The sequence below is a fragment of the Halyomorpha halys genome, unplaced genomic scaffold (assembly GCF_000696795.3).
Source record: "Halyomorpha halys isolate HHAL.00 unplaced genomic scaffold, Hhal_1.1 Scaffold511.1, whole genome shotgun sequence".
In the NCBI taxonomy this organism is placed as follows: domain Eukaryota; kingdom Metazoa; phylum Arthropoda; class Insecta; order Hemiptera; family Pentatomidae; genus Halyomorpha; species Halyomorpha halys.
In genome coordinates this window covers 704,990-723,960 of record NW_027106266.1, presented here as the reverse complement: position 1 = coordinate 723,960, position 18,971 = coordinate 704,990, and the positions used below count along the sequence as shown (strand labels likewise).

The following is an 18,971-nucleotide window of genomic DNA, read 5'->3' as shown; positions in this document are numbered from 1 at the left end:
TGTCCAAAAACCGACTCTCGACGGATCGGCAACGAGATTAGGCCAACTCGTACAAGCCACCCATCCACATGCTCGTGCATGTCCGAGTTCGCCTTGGCTTGGCCAATATGTTGAGGCCCCTTAAAAACGAATATGAATGCTCTTTTCTAAAAAAAAATTTCTGACCTATTCTACCCGAACCACGTTATGTTTTCATTCATAAATTATTTTCTACTTGGGAATTCTGGGATTTCATTATCTTTAAAGCTTCCTATAGCGAAATGGAACAATTAAAAAAAAAACTGCACGCAAATGGGTCCACTAATTCAAAAGTTTATTGCGGATAAAGATTCGATCATTCCCTTTTATATATATTAATAAAATTATCAACTATGAATCGATTTTTATTCATAACAGTTTCAAATGTTCATTTCGATTTACAAAAAAATTAATTATGAAGAGAACTGTGTTGACTATATAGGATAAAATTTGAATATGGTGAGGTAATGGCGAAAAAGTATCGTTGCTCCCGATATCATCAGAAGAAACTATCAGTATAACCAATATATCGAATGAATTATATCGATATAAACGTTACAAGTATCGATATCACAGACTATCGGAAGTATCGAAACTTCCCTAGTTAGGAAGGTTATTGTGGTTTGGCGTGTTCTTCTTTAGTTCTTTTTGAATACAATAAAATGGCTTTAAATTTAACAGTGAAAGTACACCCTGTTGTTTTATTTCAAATAGTGGATGCATATGAGCGAAGGAACGCAGATGCACATCGTGTAATAGGAACACTTTTAGGTAATAACTGATTGGCATATTGCTGGTAATGTCATGTGGTTTGCATCGGTTGAAGTGATTTTATTGTTTGTGGATACTACTACTTATGCTAAATGTGTCACTTATTATATTATGATTTTATTGATGACATCTCCAGCTAACATGTCTAAAATGTATGCTCTCTTTAAGGGTCTGTTGAGAAAGGAGTTGTGGAAGTCACAAACTGTTTCTGTGTTCCCCATAAAGAATATGAAGAAATGGCAAGTATTAACCCCTGTTTTATTAGTAAACTAATTAAATAATGCCTATTTTTACATGCTACAATTCCATTATTATTAATGTAAGTGGTGTCACTTTGAAAAACCTATTATTGACCCAATACATACATAAAAATCAATTTTCTAAATGATATGGTAGGAAGATAGTAATTGATATGGTTTAATACTGTTATCCGCTTTATTACTTAAGTAAATTTATGTCATATAAAATAAACTAACCTTATATTGTATTTTATGTTATTCATTTGGAATTTAAAGTTCTGATTAAATTCATTTATGACTAATTTCTTCCTCGAGGTATCTAAGCAGTACAGGAATTGACATAAGGATTTCAAATTATTACTTCCTCATAATACAAAATTATCTGTTTTGTTCTTACTTGTTTGTACCAAAAGTACTAGAAATGCCGAATGCTATGTTTTTAACTCTGAATCCAGTAAGCAATTTTAGGTATTGAAGATAATTTTAATTTTTCAAATTTAACTATCTTTAATTTGTAAATTAGCATCTCATTTGAAAGCAAATGCATATTTCACTTTCTAGATTCAATAATTGAAGTCTAAAATCTAAATTCATTTACTTTTCCTTTGAGATATCCTGTAATAAATGCTAGAATTTTTTCACTAGTCAAACTTCTTGAAAACCCTTTTTAGATGAATTAAAATTTACAAGGAATTGATCTAATTCCATTAAAAAAAAAAATACTTTATTCCATTAATAATTCCAGAATTAGGTCCATGGAGAAGGTCTTAAAGTTACAATACTCCATAAGATATAACACATACCACTTTTATGGTTTAGTGAAAATCAGATCAAAATTTCAAAAAATGCTCATTATATTTGTTAAGGAAGATGAACATGTATAATAGGATTCTGTTAATAAAGAGAGTGAATATATATCAAAATTCTGTAGTTTTTAGAAGTTTCTTTTCCTCTGTTGGTACTTTTTATTAATATTGTTTTCTGTGCAAAACAGGTATATTTTATTTTGTAGTATTACTTAAGTTAAAAAAATATATTGTAGTCCAAAATGAATTGATATATTTAATGGTCTATGTATGTAATATTGCAGATGATAAAATTTATAACTAGCCTTTGTGATAGTCAACCTATTCATAAATTTTTCACATTCTTTTTTTCATTTTCGTATTTATCTAGAGGAGGTTATGGAATTTTAATCAAGTCAGGGAATTCATCTGACAGACCGTCCTATACATTATGTTTATGTAAAGTAAAGAAAGATTGTCGGGAATTTCAGAAAAAGTCTGAAAGCATTGGGGAAATTCTTGAAAAAGTTAAGATTTTCAAACATCACAATTGTTAAATAAATGTTACTGTCCTAATAGAAAAATATTTTTTGTTTAGGTTGAAGCAGAACTCAACTATGCTATGGACCTTTATGAAATGAACTTAAAAGTAAATAAACAGGAAAGTATCGTTGGATGGTGGGCGACAGGAAATGAAGTGACTAGCCATTCGTCTGTAATTCATGAATATTATGCTAGAGAATGCAGTAACCCTGTTCATATGACTCTTGATACTACATTACAAGGTGGTCATATGGGAATCAGGGCATATCTCAAGTAAACCATACTTTTATCAGTTTTAACTAATTAAGCTAATCATTTAAGAATAGTAAATTACAAATATGAAAATATGTGTTCTCTAAAATTGGTGAAAACAACAAACAGGGTATTTTCACCTTTTTGTTGAAATAGTCATTGACACTAATCAGTTGAACCATGTGAAACACAATTAGAATTTAGAATTTTGTTAATATACCCGGTTCTGAAAAATTTAACTTATTATAGGTGTTTAGTCCACAAAATAATTTAAGGATCAGATAGTACTCTTCACAAATTGTTGGGTTAGATCTCTTTACAAAACTAATGGAGTTATTAAAAAATGATTATTATTTAGTAACAGTTATGCAATTATTTTGATAGTTTGGTTTTTAATACAAAGAGTACCCATCATATGTTAAAAAAATCCTATTTTGTGTTATTTCAAAGCTATATCTTTAACTGATATTTTTTACAAGGAACTGTTTAACATCAAAGTGATTACAAATGTACCTCGCTTGAAAAATATTAAAATTCTTAATCAAATGAAGTTCTTTGTTTTTTAAAAATACAGCTAATTAAATTAATTTTTAAAAACCTGTAGTAAAGAGAGAGTTTAAATAAATTGTGTCTTTAATTCAAATTAAAGCTAGTTAAATGTGCTATTACCTGGTTTATAATATTGATCTTCATGGAAGTAGTAGTTGTTATGATAATTGTCAAAATATATTCACAAAATTTTTGATTTCTGAAAAAATATATCTCAGGAACCATTAGACATACAGATGTCCTCTAACACTCGATTTGAAGCTAGTTAAATGTCCTATAAAGTAATTTATATAGTTTATCTTTGTAGTAGGAGTAATAGTTTTTATTATATTCGACAAAACATTGATTTCTATTTGTTCCAACTAAAGTGTTGATTTATGAAAAAATTTATTTCAGGAACCATTAGACATACAGATGTCTGCTAGCATTCAAATTTAAGCTATTGTAATGTACGATAAAGTAGTAACATTTATCTTCATAGTAGTAATAGTGTTTGTGATATGTGCTAAAATAAATTGATTTTTAGATGACAAAATTTTATATTCATATGCAAATACCATAAAGACTACTACCCTCACGAAGATAAACTTTATAAACTTCTTCATATTATCTTAAACCAGCTTTGATTTGAGTGCTACCAGACATCCGTTTGTCTAATGATTCCTGAGGTATGGTTTTTCATTAATCAAACTTTTTTTTTCCAAAGACAAAAATCAACATCTTTTGAACTTATTTTGGCAAATATGAAAACTACTACTTCTACGAATATAAACCTTATAAACTAGCTTAACTTGAGTGCTAATAGACATCTATATGTCTAATGGTTTCTGAGTTGTATATTTCCCAAAATAAATTCACCAACTACTAAAATAATATATACTATACAAAAATAATATTGTAATATTAGAAGAAATATTGAACTTTGATAGATCTATTAGGACTCATATTTTAGCAAATTTACTTTTTTTTTAAATTTTGTTCTATTAGGTTTTTAGTATTGTAGGAAGTATTAAAGATATAGAGCTCTGAATGAAAAATTAATTTTTAATATCCACTATATTTGTCAGACTCTTCAATGTTTACTACTAACTATACGTAGTTTTCATTAAAGTAATTGAAAATAGGGGTGAAATTCCTGACTTTTTCTCCTCTTGGTCTTGTGTACTATAAAGGATGGCATGCAATTACACTGAAAGTGAAAAATAAATTCATAGAATTAAGTGACAGAAGTGTCCAAGGAAGAGAATCTAATATAACTATAAGGACCCTCTCTATATCACTGAATATTAATCTTTTTATTGTTTGATTAATGGTTTAATTAGTAACCAATCATCAAATTATCTATTTCCAGTTAGTTATAATGCTAGGATCAAAGAAGTGAGGTTTGTGAAATTATAACTCTTAAAAATTCTTTTTTTATAGTGTACCACTTGGTGTTCCTAGTGGCAAGTCTGGAAGTATGTTCACCCCAATACCTGTAGAAGTCACTTGTTATGATCCAGAAACAGTTGCCTGTGAGTATTCACATAAATAATTTTTTTTTATTTCTCTGAAAATATTTACTTATACATCATTTTCTCTGCGTAAAAGTTGAACATCTCGAACGTGTTCCACTTTTAATCGTTTCTATGTTTGATTGTGTGTAAAGTACGTCATTTAAAATATCTTTTTAATAACAATATTAAACTGTTTTGCGTGATCAAACTTAAAATGTCTTTTTCATTAAAAAGTTTTTTTATATAGTTTTTTATTTTTTGATGTTGTAAGCAACAATTTCTGAAGATCTTGCTAAGTGTCCTGATATGGTGTGTAAATGTTTCTCTTAGTTAATTACCAAATTGAATAAAGAACTAGGTTGTAGAAAATTGAAATTAAACATGTAACAAAGCACAAACAAGAAGGTGCTACAGAGTTAGTTGGAGTCAATTAGCGAGTTATTATAAGTAAGGTTACAGCTTACAGGGATTACCTTTTTCCTGGAATAAACTAATTCTGACTAAATGCCAGATAGAAGAACAAAGCATTTAGGGTGTAGTGTTAATGAAAGGGTCTTTTGTCATTGGTTTGATGAATTTCTGGCAGGAGATACGAAATGCTGCTTGTCTGTTTCTAAAAAAAATTAATTTCTGTCCTGAATTTTAATTGGAGATGAATACTGGATAATTTCAAAAATCCTAAGCATACAAGATCCTGGGTAACTCCAGTTGAACCATTGACATGAACTGCAAGGCCAAATGACTATGAAGGGTTTATCATGAGCTACTAAAACCTGGCAGAACATTTAATACTGTTAACTATTAATACCATTCAACACTATTTGCTTCATAATAATGTACCATTACACACAGCAAAACCAGTCAAAGAAATGAGATTGAGGTATTTCGTTTCAGAAATACTTTTGTATGCAATTTGCTCATCAGCCTTGGCTCCATCTGATTATTACATGACAGCTTTTAGAATTTTTCTGAGAATGTTTCTTTTATACCAAACATATGTTTCAGTGAATCGTATAAAGTAGTTTTATTGTTTTCTTCAAAAGAGACACATCATATCGAAAACAATAATATTTGCTGTTGTCTTAAAAATGGTGAGACTAACATCAGCTTGGCCAAATAATTAAACGTAAGTCACTCTGCCATATCTTCAGTTTGGAAAAATAGGGCCCTGATTCAAGATCTTGTAGAAAAGGAGGATTTCTTTAAAAAAAAAAAAAAAAAAAAAATTAAAAAGAAAAACCCTCATTAAGCTCATGAAGAACTTAATGAACTTTTGCTAATATCGTTTAAAATCCAAAGAAGCCACAAAATAATTTTCTCTCTAGTCTCATTTTGCTTGCTAAAGCTAACGATTTCTAGAGATGTATTCCCTTTAATTCTAGCCAATCTTAAGCAGAAGAAATTTCTATAGGTTGGTTTTAATGATTTTGTTCTGAGATAATATTCGCTATATAAAACTATGAAGTATCTTCAGCATCATTTGATGATTGGTTATCCAAGGTTTAGTCTACAATTTGAGAAGGCTACAGTGACATCAACATTTTTAAAACTGATTTATGAACTTATGCCAATATTTTAAAGGGGGAAAAAAAGTTTGAAAAGATAGGATATTTTACTTATGGCAAACATAAGGGTGGCGGCAAAATACTAACTTTTTGTTATTCAGAAGTCTAAAAACCCTACTTCTAAACTACTTCAAAAATATTTTTAATTTGGATTAATTTTTAAAAATTGGATGACTACATACTTTTTAAACCAAATCATTTTAGGCTGAGAGAAGGAATTAAAAAGAAATTATTTTGCTACTTATCGATGTCACCCCATTTCATATTGTAAATTTGAAAATTTAAAAATTCATAAAAGTAATGTGTTTACTGCCAAATATGTCTGTTCTTCAGCTGATAGACCTAGGAGTAATGCAGAAGATTAGGACCAATTTTAGAAAACAACATTTTAAGGTTTTTTCAAGATATGGAGGAAAATTTGTGAACTAAAATCAGCATCCTAGATGCTATTATTATGCTAGTCCACCTGGTTTGGGATGACCTACATTGTCGGTCAAAACATTGACAATCAATAAATGGTTAAAACTAATTCCTCTTCTTGACCTGACCTCCCAATTCACTCATGGTCAATCATCTATATATAATAAAAAAAATTAAAGTTGGACATCATCATCCAACTAAAGCAATTTATTAGTGTTTGGTGGCAGTAAGTTATTTTAAAAAAATTTTATTTCACGTTTACATGATTTGTATTGTGTTAATGTATTATAAGGATGATCAGTTATAATGATTGAATGAATATGCCTGGTCATTTCAAATTTACCTGATGTGTATAGTAGTGATTGGTCGTTATGACAATCAGCCATAAGGACCTAATATGCCTGATCCTTTCGAGGTTATTAATGTAACTGGTTAAACGATAACCAGTGTACTCTTAAAACATTAACTTATTGTAAATATATAGGTTTATCGAACATTTATAACAAAAATCTTACATTTTATGTACCACTGCTGTTTTTTTAAAGGAACTGGGTGTATTCATCACAATAAAGATTGATTTTTTAATTATTTCCTATAAAAAAAAACTGCAGAGTGCACATGATTGATTTAGTAGTTTCAAACTTGTGATAATTTGATGTTTTAATGAAAAAATGATAAAGTATCATTGATTATGTTTTATTGATATAAAGGTATCTATATATCTTTCTCTTCTTTCAATACTTCTTAAGTAATTTTGTTGTATTTTTATTAGTGAGACATTGTGAGAAAACGCTGAAACAGAAGAAAGGCCTAGAGGCATGTACTGATCTCGGGCTGATAGCGGAAGCTAGCGAGAGAATAACGAACATGCTTGATTTGGTATTAGCTTACGTAGAAGATGTCCTTGCAGGACGTGCTGTCCCTGACAATGCTGTTGGTCGGGCTCTTTTTGATATGGTCCATGCTGTACCGACAATAACTCCAGATCAATTTGATGAGATGTTTAATTCTAACATCAAGGTACAATTTTTTTTTCTTTAGTAGTTAACCATTATCACAGCAAGATCTTTTAATTTAAAAAAACTTATAAAATCTATGGAAAGTTTAATATTTATTAGGCCTTAAAAAGGTCCTGTATATTTTGAATACAGCTATAAACAAAAAAAGAAAGAAAAAAAAAGGTGTTAAGTATTCAATACGGATATAATTTATGCAACATTTATCATTCAAATATTTAATTTTTTTTTTACTGTTTTGAATATTAAGAATACAACTATGGATTGGTATTGGATGGATTTGGTTGTAACCCATGTTTGAAATCCTGATTAAAATTTGTTATTTTATTTTTCTTCATAATTCAAAAAATAAAGTAGAAATGACTGGCTAAACTAAGAATTATTATTTTTCAATATTTTAGTTTATGATTGTTTATGTAATTTATTACCAAAATTATGCATTACAGTAATGGATAATGTATAATCAACCTTATCATTAATATGTATATTTTTTCTTTTAATGGTGTTCATAAAATATTTTTCGATATTTTATTTTTGTGCAAAGAGTTTATTACTTTAATAATATTGCAAAGTTCTTGTATATTGCGTGCTTATGTTGTTCCCATATTATTTTTACGAGTGAAAAAAAAAACCAATAATTATTAATTAAAATTTAGGAAGTAGTTTTGGTTCAATTTGGAAAATTTTTATTTTATGTTGGATTATAAAAAACCTGTATTCTTAAGAAGATATTTGAATATGTGAGTCAACGATATCTTGAAATTGTTTGATTCATTCATTTTATTGGTTATTCGAATAAGGTCCTTTATCAATTTGTAGTCTTAATTTGAAGCTACTAATTAATTGACTATTATAATTTGTAAAACTTCATCAACTACACTTTCTTTTAATGAACTGTAATAAAAAAAAAAAATTGTTACTTTTTACAATAGCTTTTTTTCTGGAAATTGTAAATCTGCTGTGTCTAGTTTTATTAACACATGTATAAAACTTTGATTGAACACATATATTTTTCTAATGGGAATATTTTTTTGTACGTTAATAATGCTATTTTGTTTGTTACAGGATCTTCTAATGGTTGTTACACTTTGTCAGTTAACAAAGACACAACTTCAACTTAATGAAAAGCTTACTCTGTTAACAACACCTTCTACATAATTATTGTGATTATTTTTTAATAAATATCAAAGTTATACTAAAATATTTGTTTGCTATTATCTAGACTTCAACCAAACACTTTTCTGTAATAAAATTTTCTATTCATTTACTTTTTTTTGTTTTGGGTATCATGATTTCTGAGGAATCAAGCTGAATCTTCTCACTTTAAAGGCTGAAATTGTCCAGTCTGGAGCAACTCCCTCTGTGTAGTTTCTATGGAATCTGCCCACAAAAATGTTTAAATTAATACTATTTTTTTAGTTTGATACACCAGTATGCATATGAATATACTAGCATAACTTTTTTTCCCTAATTGATATGAGGCTTTCTTGAAATATAAGCAAGTTTTGAACAATTTAGTTCATTTTAAATTGTCATCATTTGTAGTATTTTGGGGATTCGGTTATTTTTATTCTAACACTATTCTAGCAATTTATTTGTTGTCATTACTGAATATTATTATTGTTATTGTTTGTGGTAGAATACAGATGTCAGGTTTTAATTGGAAATATATCAGTTATTGGTCCAGAACCTATTTAGTTATTGCTAATTAATAGTCTCAGATATTATCTAATTCTAGCTAAAACTAATTATTTTGGGGGTTGGCTATTTTTTTCAAAACCAAACTCAAATCTATTGGCTATCACAAGATTATCACTGCTCAGAGGCTGTTATTGAATTATAATAAATACTAAGTACTCTTTAAGATTTTATTTGAAATTCAGTATCTTTAAATTTTTCATTGCCATTCTGGTTCCATTACAGAACATGAGTAGACTCTAAATTCAGAGAAGCATTTATGTTACTCCAACCTGTTAGTTAGATCTGGGTTATGTTATGCTTTGTTAAAAATAAAATAATTCATAGAAATTTAGTGGCTTATGGGGTTTAGGAAACAAATAATCGTATACACTTTAGTCCATATCAGTTTGAAAGCAAATGCTTGTTTTACAAAAATAACAAGATATTCAATTAATTTTTTTTAAAATTGATTTAGAAATAAGAAACAATCAATTTACCTGGAAACAATGTCAACAAAAACAAGAGGTGTGTTAAAACCTTGTTCTTCGAGCCACTTCATACCGATAAACAAGACATCTATATCACAGAGCCTCTTATCTACAAATAGGATTTAATAATTATGATTCCAAATAATAATTGGTTAAATGTATGCAGTATGAAATAAAATAAATGAAACATCAAGAAAGTAAATTTCTTTCAGGAACCATTTTAGATAATTTAAATTCTTTATCTTTCCATGAAATTTATCCATTGATCTATGTTTTTGCTAGCTCCTTGACTCAGTAGATGTTGGATTGATTTGTACACGTTTTCAGTTAGGTTTCACTTCCAATGCTGTCAGATTACACTATCTGTTGGGTGACTAGCTGATTTATGATTTAAAATCTTAAATTATTAAAGACAAGTGGTTTCTGTATTAATCCTTAGTTGTGGAAAGGAATTAGTCCTGACTTTTTTTAGTAACGGAACACAAAAAACAAATTTATATCCAATATTAAATATCTCTTGAACAGAGAGTCTGAATTGGAAATGCACTTCATTGTTATAGCACAAACTTTGTGCCGACCAGGTAAACATTTATAACTTACATGATTCTCCTCAATGCCCTACTGAACCAAGCTGAAATCAGGCTGGACCAATGCCATATATATGTATGCAATCCATAATGAATGGACTAAATAATGTAAAATCTTCTATACATTTTAAATAAAATATTGCGAAGCTAATATTTAATAATATATATTATAAATTAAAAAAAATTGTATGCAGAGATTTTAAAGCAGAATCTAATTACAACTTTCTTGATGTTTTCCTGATTCAATCAATATTGTAAGATGTATTTTTAAAAATTTAAGAATGTAAATACAAGCTATTTTAAATTATTCCTGAAAATAAAAGTGTAAACTTCTTATGTTTTCTGAAACTTATTTCATTTAAAAGTTGGGATCAAAATAAAAAGTAAATAATACTATCAAAAACTATCAAGCAAAATCAGAAGATGAAGCAATGCCAATAAAAAAAACTTCACTCAAATTGACTGGGAAGAAGGCACACAGACAGAATTCCACTTCAATCTATTTTTGTGGCAGATAGTGGAGTCGGCTATCACCAGTACTCGGGGCCCCAACAATTTTTTTTTTAATTGGGAATGGATACAACTGTTTATTAATTCTAACTTTTTGTGTATGTTTAAATCTATTGAAAATAGTTTTCACATTTAAAAAAAAATCGTTCAACAGAGATCGGGAGAACTGGTATTTGGTGGGGGGAACAAGTCCAGCAAGTGGGCCTGGTTCTTTTTGCCAACTCCTGATGGCTACCTAGGTTGCCGCTGTGTATAATTGCAGAATTAGTACCTTAAGACTAATGTTATAGCATTTTTTGGTGTTGGTGAAATTTGGCTTTTCAAATCAGTTTTTCTCCCAGTACTACTATACAGATCGGAAAGCTGAACCATCATGCCAGCAAAGTTGTTTCTGCAGAAATGAGATTCCTATGGAAAATATAAGGAAAAACCAGCCAAGACCGAATAAGGAATGAAAGGGTACGCAATGAACTAGGAGTAAGATCCGTCCAAGAGGTGATTGATGAATGACAGCTGAAATTGATCGGGCATGTTGACACAATGGGAGATGACTATAAGGCCAGGTAGCTTCTGGAAGCAAGACCGGGAGTGAGAAGACCCTCAAGGCTTATGTATGCTGACCTGATTGAGAGAATTGGCACAGCGAGAGGAAGCACCATGCCGGAGATGAGAAAGCTCGCACAGGACAGGTATCAAGATGTTCAGAGGCAGCTACTCCATGCTTAGCAGAACACAGGAAATAGTGAGACACAAAGAAGGAAAACTTATCTAATGTTGATGTTTGAATCGAATTAAACTCACTAAATGCTCTCTACATTATGCCAACTAAACTACTCTGAAAAAACCTATAATTTTGCCCACAATTGAAGAATTATGAGGAAACGTATTGAATTATTTTATATTGCTATAATGAAAGCTGAAATTCAATTCTCAACTTCTTGAAATTTTAAAATTTCACATGGCATGTTCTGCTTCACTTTTAGGTGTATTGACTAACTATATACCATAAACCAAAGAACTGAAACATTTAAGAAGTTTGATTCAACAAGGATAGGTATATTCATATTGATCAGACAAATTGATTTTTTTTGTTATATTTTATTTAAAATAATATACATAGGCAATATAATAAATAATAATTTAAAAAAAAAATTGGAATTTCCACTAACCACAATGAAGTCTTAAGTCAGTAGATGAAAGAATGAAAGGCTAGAGGCCGGTCTAGTAATCCAATTTAACAACAATTATACTGAACTTTCTCTAGGAGAAGCTTATGTTTTATACCTACCTAAGACCACTGGTGAATACTATTCCAAGAACATTTGTCACTTATGTTTACTTCTTGGTTAGCTTGTGTTTACTAGAGTGCTTTACTTCAAATTTGTCAATTTTAAACTATAAATTAGGTAAGGAAAAAATAAGAAAATAAATAAGTATTGTTATACATACACCTATCTATGTGTGTATAGTATGAGAAATTTATATATGTATATATAGTTGACCGTAAAAATTTAAGTATAAGAAGATGGTCAGGGTTGCGGTCAAAAAAAGAACAAATAGTTTATAACTATAACTAGTTTATAACTATTTGTTCTTTTTTTGACTGCAACCCTGACCATCTTCTTATATTTATGAGAAATTTAGTTCAAGCATTCAATTTTATGCAACAAAAATTAAGATTTTACCAAAAAGGCATAAAACGTGCAATTTTGTGCAAAAAAAAACAACTCAAATCATGCTAAATTTTGGTTTGTACAAAACGTACAATTTCCTGCAAAATAAAGTTAGTGTTAGAAGATCATTGACTGAACATGTGTAACATGTAAAAGCAAGATGGTCCAGGTGTGATTAAAACAAAAAAATCAAATGGCAATTAAACTATTAATGTGAGCCATTAGGGCTGGCTTTGAGTATTTTTTTAACCCACCTGGACCATATTCCTTTTATAAAATTAGTGTAGTTTGAATGTGTTTGGTGGAGTTCAGGGCTTGGGAACAAAAGATCCAATTGCACAAAATCCAATCTCTATTGATAAGCAAAATCCTTTTATTTGTCTTTTGGACTAAAAGCTGAACTACAAAACTTAACACTTTTAAGATTTTTAATTTAAATATTGCTAGAATGCGCACAATAATCACCAACTTAATTATTTTAAATAGGAACCCCCATTTTTTTTTTTCCAAATAGAGATTCATAAATTATTAAGAAGCATTATTTTTTTTCAAGGTTCATCCCACACTCTGTACTCAAACTAGGTACAAAAATTGAATATTTATGTTTTTCTAATTAAATAGCTGACATTAATTTGATATAGGTCTTAAAGCAAACATGAAGATTTATTTGTTCTTGACAGTGGATTAAAATAAGAAGATTTTCGAATGTCATAATCTCTCGAAGAAAACTGTAGCACCAAAAATAATAGAAAGGAAGACTTAAACAAAAATAAGGAAGGGAAGGCCTAAGACCTTGAATTAGAGATGGTCTTATCTTAACTATGAAACATTTATTTAAAATAGAAAGAGGAAACTTAAGTTAAAAAATTAGTTAAATCGAGCAACATTGAAAAACTGGGGTCAGGAGTGAAGAACAAAATAAGTGATACTTAGTTTATTGTGCCAACATTCCAGTCTTAATTTTATGTCTTTAAGGCAACAATTGCTGAAAATACCATTAAGTCATCTTTAGAACTTAACAAATTTTATACAATATGGTACCATTGACTTTATTCCCCACTGCTGCTCTCTCAAAATTTTTTCTTCCAGGTGATTCATTATCTATTACCATTCTGGTTAGCATCTTGTATTATTCATTAATTTATCTATCTGTTTCGTTCTCTTGTTCTTTTACCATACTTACATCTCATTTATTTCTTCACTCTCATTTTCTTTTTTTTTACCATATTAACTAATTTATTAATAATTAATAACTTTTCTCTAATTATTTATTACTACAGTGGCACACTTTCAATTCTATTATTCATTACTGTATACATTATTAATATTTATTCAATTCATTTTATTTACTTCATTCTTTTTTATATCTTTTGTATACAATTTACTTTTTTTTATATAAGGTTTATATAACTTTATCATATGTCTGTATTTTCTCATAGTCCTGTCATACTTCACAAAGTTTGTATCTTTTTATATTTAACCATGATAAATGATGAATGAGAAAGTCAGCAAATAAAGCTATGAAGTGAAGTAAAATTAGTGTAGCCGGAAATGGAAAAATGATTCAACAGAAAATTTTTGATTACTCTTGAAAAAGAAAACTAGACACATTTTAAAAAATACATGAACATAATGTGTCCTACATCATCTGAGGAAATGTAACAAACAGGATATATAAATAAGTTATATTAAATGGAAAAAATAAACAATGATAAAAACTAAACATTCTTCATGAAATTTCAAGTTCAATATTAAAAAAGAGTTTAGAAATAACTAAGTTGATGGCTATGTGCACATATGTGAAATTTAATTAGGAATAGGTGACAACTTTTACTTAATACTCTATCTAGGAAAAAGAGGGTAAATAGTATTAATACAAATAAAATGGTCAAGCTGTTATTTATAATGAGCTGGCAGTATACAAAATAACATGCAGTTATACACAAGCTTACCAGATACTGTCTTAACAGGAGTTATCAAGGTAAGAAATGCTGGTTTATTTCCTCTATTCAGCAATTTTGGTTCTATAGTCAATAAGAAAAGAAATAAACAAAAATAAGATTAAAATTGATACAGATAATAATCATTGCACATTAAGAGAAATTATACATAAAAGTTTATAAGTTTATACCAAATGATTATTACATATTTTTTAAAAATATATTTATTGAAATTTACAACTGTACATTATAATAAATTCAGTAAATTAGATCTCAGTTATAAAGGAGTGAAACAGACGTGCAGAGAACTACCCATTGGTAGCACTCTAATGATGTTCTTACATTAGTAGGTCTCGTGGCCATCTTTTTTTCAGGTGCCTCGGAGGATTGTCAGGAATGGAAGAGGAAGCAAGGTTAGAAACTAGTGGGTTTGTGTGGTTAGGGAGTTGATAATGGAAAGAATGATATTTGGTTCAGGCTAGATCGGTGACATATGGAACATTAAGGTCTTTATGTATGATTTTATTTGTGACAAAGTAAGGAGCATTGAGGATTTTGGATTGTAAGGATTGGATAGAAGAGGAATTTGAAGGTTTAGTGAAGCCCCAAAGCTCAATTCCATATGTCCAAATTATCCTTATTACAGTCATGTAGATCAGACTTTTGTAATGAGTTGGAAGTTTAGACCGTTTGTCTAGTAAGTGCTGTAATAGTCAGAATCGACATGCAGTTTCCTGTCTTTTCAGTCTTGTGTGAGGATTCCAGGATAGTCATTTGTCCAGATGTAGTCCAAGATAGCGGATCTGTTCGACAGGGGTAATATCAACATTATTAAAGGAGGCTGTAGGGCAGTCGGTAGGTTTATGACGAAGGATAAAGGTGATTTGATGGGATTTATTTTAATCTTCCAATTAAGCCACCATTCTTCGAGGGCTTTTATATTGGATTGGAGAGTTAAATAAACTAATTAATTAATAATTATGTAATATTGGTAGTGATTCCAAGCATTTCTGGAATTTGTGAAAATAGTAAAATTATTTGTCCCGGTAAAATTATTAAATATTTGTCCCAGAGGTGAATACAGAGTGTATACATGGTATTAGAGCACCACCAATATAGAGTATACACATATCAGAATAAATGACCATGGCTACAAAAACTGTTATTACCGAAAGGTAAACTCTTAAAGTAATGAGAAGAGTTCAGTTAAAAGTGAAATATATTCATTTTGATCTCATCACCACTTCAGGAGCCATATTTTGTCAAAGTTTATGAAAGTCAATATTTAACAAAAAAGATTAGCCAATTCTCTTTAATGGCCAAGTTCTTTGAGTTGAGTAATATATCATGAGCTAAGTGACACACAAACCTAACTATATTGTTTTCATTATTCTGTGTAAATAAATATTGGAAGACAACCTACTTAATTTTACCAGGAGGAACGTCTACATATTTTTTATTTCAAGTTTCAGACGGAAGGATTTCAAGTAGGTCCTATCCAATATGTAGTTACATGTTATAATAGAAAAAAATGTAGTTACATTTACATGTCTCTAAGCCCTTGATATAACTACCGGTAAGGTCTTACTGATTTTTGAGTGGAACAATCATTGCAGCTATTAGGATCAATCAGGCATGAAGATGATAAAGAAAACAGGAGCTCCGTGATATTAAAAAGAAGCCAGATGTTGCTCATTTTGATTGGAAAGAAAGTGCGAAATATCAAGCTAAAATTACAGAGAATTAGCAAAAAAAGAACATCTTAACAGCTGAAGGGTGTAAGGGCTTTTTTTGTTTTTTTCAAATTTGAGTTATCAGTGCCATCTAATAGAGTTTAATGAAAACTTTCTATACAACAATTAACTCGGATAAAATGTACAGAGTCTATGGTATGAAAAAGAAAGATCTGTAATACTGTAAAAGAGATAGGCATAGGTTACTATGTTTTATTGAATACAATTGAAGTACAAAATGTAACTGGTGGTGTTTCCTTTATACCCTTCAATCAATAATAACAATACTCCAATACTTCATATGATTATAATGAAAAGAGTGAGTTTGATTCTATGAAATAATTTGAGATGAGAAGTATGAGAACTTGTAAACCATTCATTCAAAAAAACAAAATTTGCTGAGACGGAATAAATAAATATGTAATAGCAGAATAAGCAAAACTTTTACTTATTTTAAATTTGATTTTCAAAAATAATAATTAGATAAAAGATTTTAGTATAAATTTCTTTTCTCTATTCAGAAAAACTTTTCCTGCAAAACTTCATTCGTCCTTCACAAACCTGACTAAATAAATAAATATCATCGCTAAGTTCAATCGAAAGTTAATCGGTAGTTTCTGATAACGTAGAAGGCTTAAAAATTGTGAATAACAATACAGAATGACATTTTTTTTTTCCTTCGTACTTGAGGTAGTGAATTAGTGAAATATTTGAGGATGGAAAACTAAAATTCAGATTGATTATAATGGACTGGTAAAAACGCATAATTTGTAAAAATATAAATACTTTAATTATAAAATTATAATGAATATCACTGATTAACAAAGAAGCCAGTATGACTTTGATTTTATAAGTTTCCAAAAAAAAAATCAAATAAAACATTGGCTACAAGAAACATGGGAGTAATATAACTTACCAGCTGAACTTCTCAGATATATTTTTCTTGGTATAATAAGTTGAACATCTTCTGGTTTTAGTCCAATATTCCTTCTTACTTCATCAGCCCATAAAATTTCAACATCCCTTCTTAGATTTAGTAATGCATTTTTGGTTAAAAGAGGTTTCAAACTTTCAAACATGTTTTTACTCACCATCTGAGTTACAGTAGATATTGCCTAAATATAAATTAAAAATTAAATATGGTTTCCTAACTAAATAATCATTCTACAATTACCATCAACAATAAACTGATTTCAACAAACCTGCCGAGCACCTCTAGAAAATTCTTCTTCACTAAAATTAGAATCCCATGAATAACGTAGAAATCGAAAATCTATCTTATTTGATAGCCAAACAACTGGGTTTTGAATATAAAGAAGTTTAGGAAGCGGCTTTTTTTCTGGGGGTGTTCCTTGAAAATTATTTCGCCTGGATGTAACCTGTAGATTTTCTGTTCTTTTTTGCTGACTATCTAACATAAGCTTTTTCACTAGCCCAAGATATTGTATGATAGAGTTCTGATTATGATTAAATGTAAAAAATGGAAGTGAATATTGTATAGGCACAGGTTTTGAGATTAGTTTATGAATTTCGAGAAGCTTTTTCCTTGCAGCCAACGGATCAAGAGACACATTTGAAATAGGCTTTACCATGATTTGGTCGGCACATCTTTTATAAGTTTCCTTCAGTCCCTTCATGCCCAAAACCTTAAAAAAATATACTTTAAATTAAAATAGGCAATAATTGATATAATCCTGAGGAAGAATACACATAAGACAGTATACAAGTAGAACGTATAATAAACGTAAAATGTATACAAGAACTAATTGATAACCTGAATAAATTTCAGATATGTTTTAACAAGAAATGAACTAATAACTATCAATGAACGCATATAGTTGATAAATAAATAGTTCAAGATTATTAAAACTGGCTTACTTATCAATTACATAGGTATACCAAAGGACTTCTATTGTAAGAACATCAATGGTCTCTGTACAACAAATGTTCCTTTTTCTTCTTTTTTTGCATCGATACTAATAAGTTCTTGACATTTTTAAAAGTTCTTTAAGTTTTTGGGCAGAATACAATTTTTTAACCCACATAGGCCTCAAAGCAGTTTTACTCCCTTACTGCTTTATGTGATATTAATTACTGGCACTATCTCTCTGAATTTGCCTTCCTTTTTTCATATCTTTGATAATAAGGTAAGGATATTAGTCATAAGAAAAGGCTCTTAAAAGAAACAGCTACCCAATCCATGGAACATACCAGCTTTTTGCATTCCTGAAAGACAATATGATAAGTGATGACAGTAAGTAACTTGAATACCTAACTATAAATAATAAATAATGAAGGTGAACTAAAATTAGGTATGAAGAAATTGGGTATCTTCAAGTTTAAATGAAAGTCATCTCAACTTTTTTATAAGATAAAAAAATTTAATTTTTGATAAAATTACTAACAAAAAATTAATTACCTACTGAGAGTAAATAATATTGGACCATCATTATTTCCTACACAACTCAGTACCCAAAATTAATTTAGATATTTCATTAAAACCATGAACCTTGCAAATCACGTAAAATGCACCAGCTGATTTTGATTAACAGGTTAGGGACACATTAAAGTATAATCATAAAAATAATATTTATTTCAATTTTTTAATTGTCATTGATTTTGAGGCTAAATAAAGTCAGATTTCAAAAATATCTAATCAGGTCAGTAGTTTCGGTGAAGGTTATAAGTTAAACTTCATGAGGCTGT

The 18,971-nt window shown here is 29.2% G+C and overlaps 2 protein-coding genes across 4 annotated transcripts; one reads left to right on the top strand and one right to left on the bottom strand.

Moving 5' to 3' along the window:
- Positions 1-565: 565 nt before the first annotated feature.
- Positions 566-8,921, top strand: eIF3f1 (eukaryotic translation initiation factor 3 subunit f1; the record flags this gene model as incomplete). The annotated part of the gene is given in 6 exon segments (XM_014425418.3): positions 566-789; positions 958-1,028; positions 2,412-2,629; positions 4,580-4,671; positions 7,411-7,658; positions 8,720-8,921. Coding segments are annotated over 6 exon segments (831 nt in total). The 3' UTR covers positions 8,813-8,921.
- LOC106683745 (m-AAA protease-interacting protein 1, mitochondrial) lies at positions 8,416-18,827 on the bottom strand. Of its 3 annotated transcripts, none has more exons than XM_014425415.3 (7): positions 18,689-18,827; positions 18,144-18,491; positions 17,468-17,911; positions 17,182-17,380; positions 14,545-14,616; positions 9,832-9,931; positions 8,416-9,034 (listed from the first exon to the last, which is right to left on the bottom strand). In XM_014425415.3, the coding sequence occupies exons 3-7, from the start codon at positions 17,900-17,902 to the stop codon at positions 8,941-8,943; spliced, it is 900 nt and encodes a 299-aa protein (XP_014280901.1). In that variant the 5' UTR covers positions 17,903-17,911; positions 18,144-18,491; positions 18,689-18,827; the 3' UTR covers positions 8,416-8,940. The 3 variants fall into 3 exon arrangements, with proteins under 3 accessions (XP_014280901.1, XP_014280900.1, XP_014280903.1); XM_014425414.2 differs by having other exon boundaries at positions 18,685-18,826; XM_014425417.2 differs by lacking the exon at positions 14,545-14,616 and having other exon boundaries at positions 18,685-18,826.
- Positions 18,828-18,971: the final 144 nt, after the last annotated feature.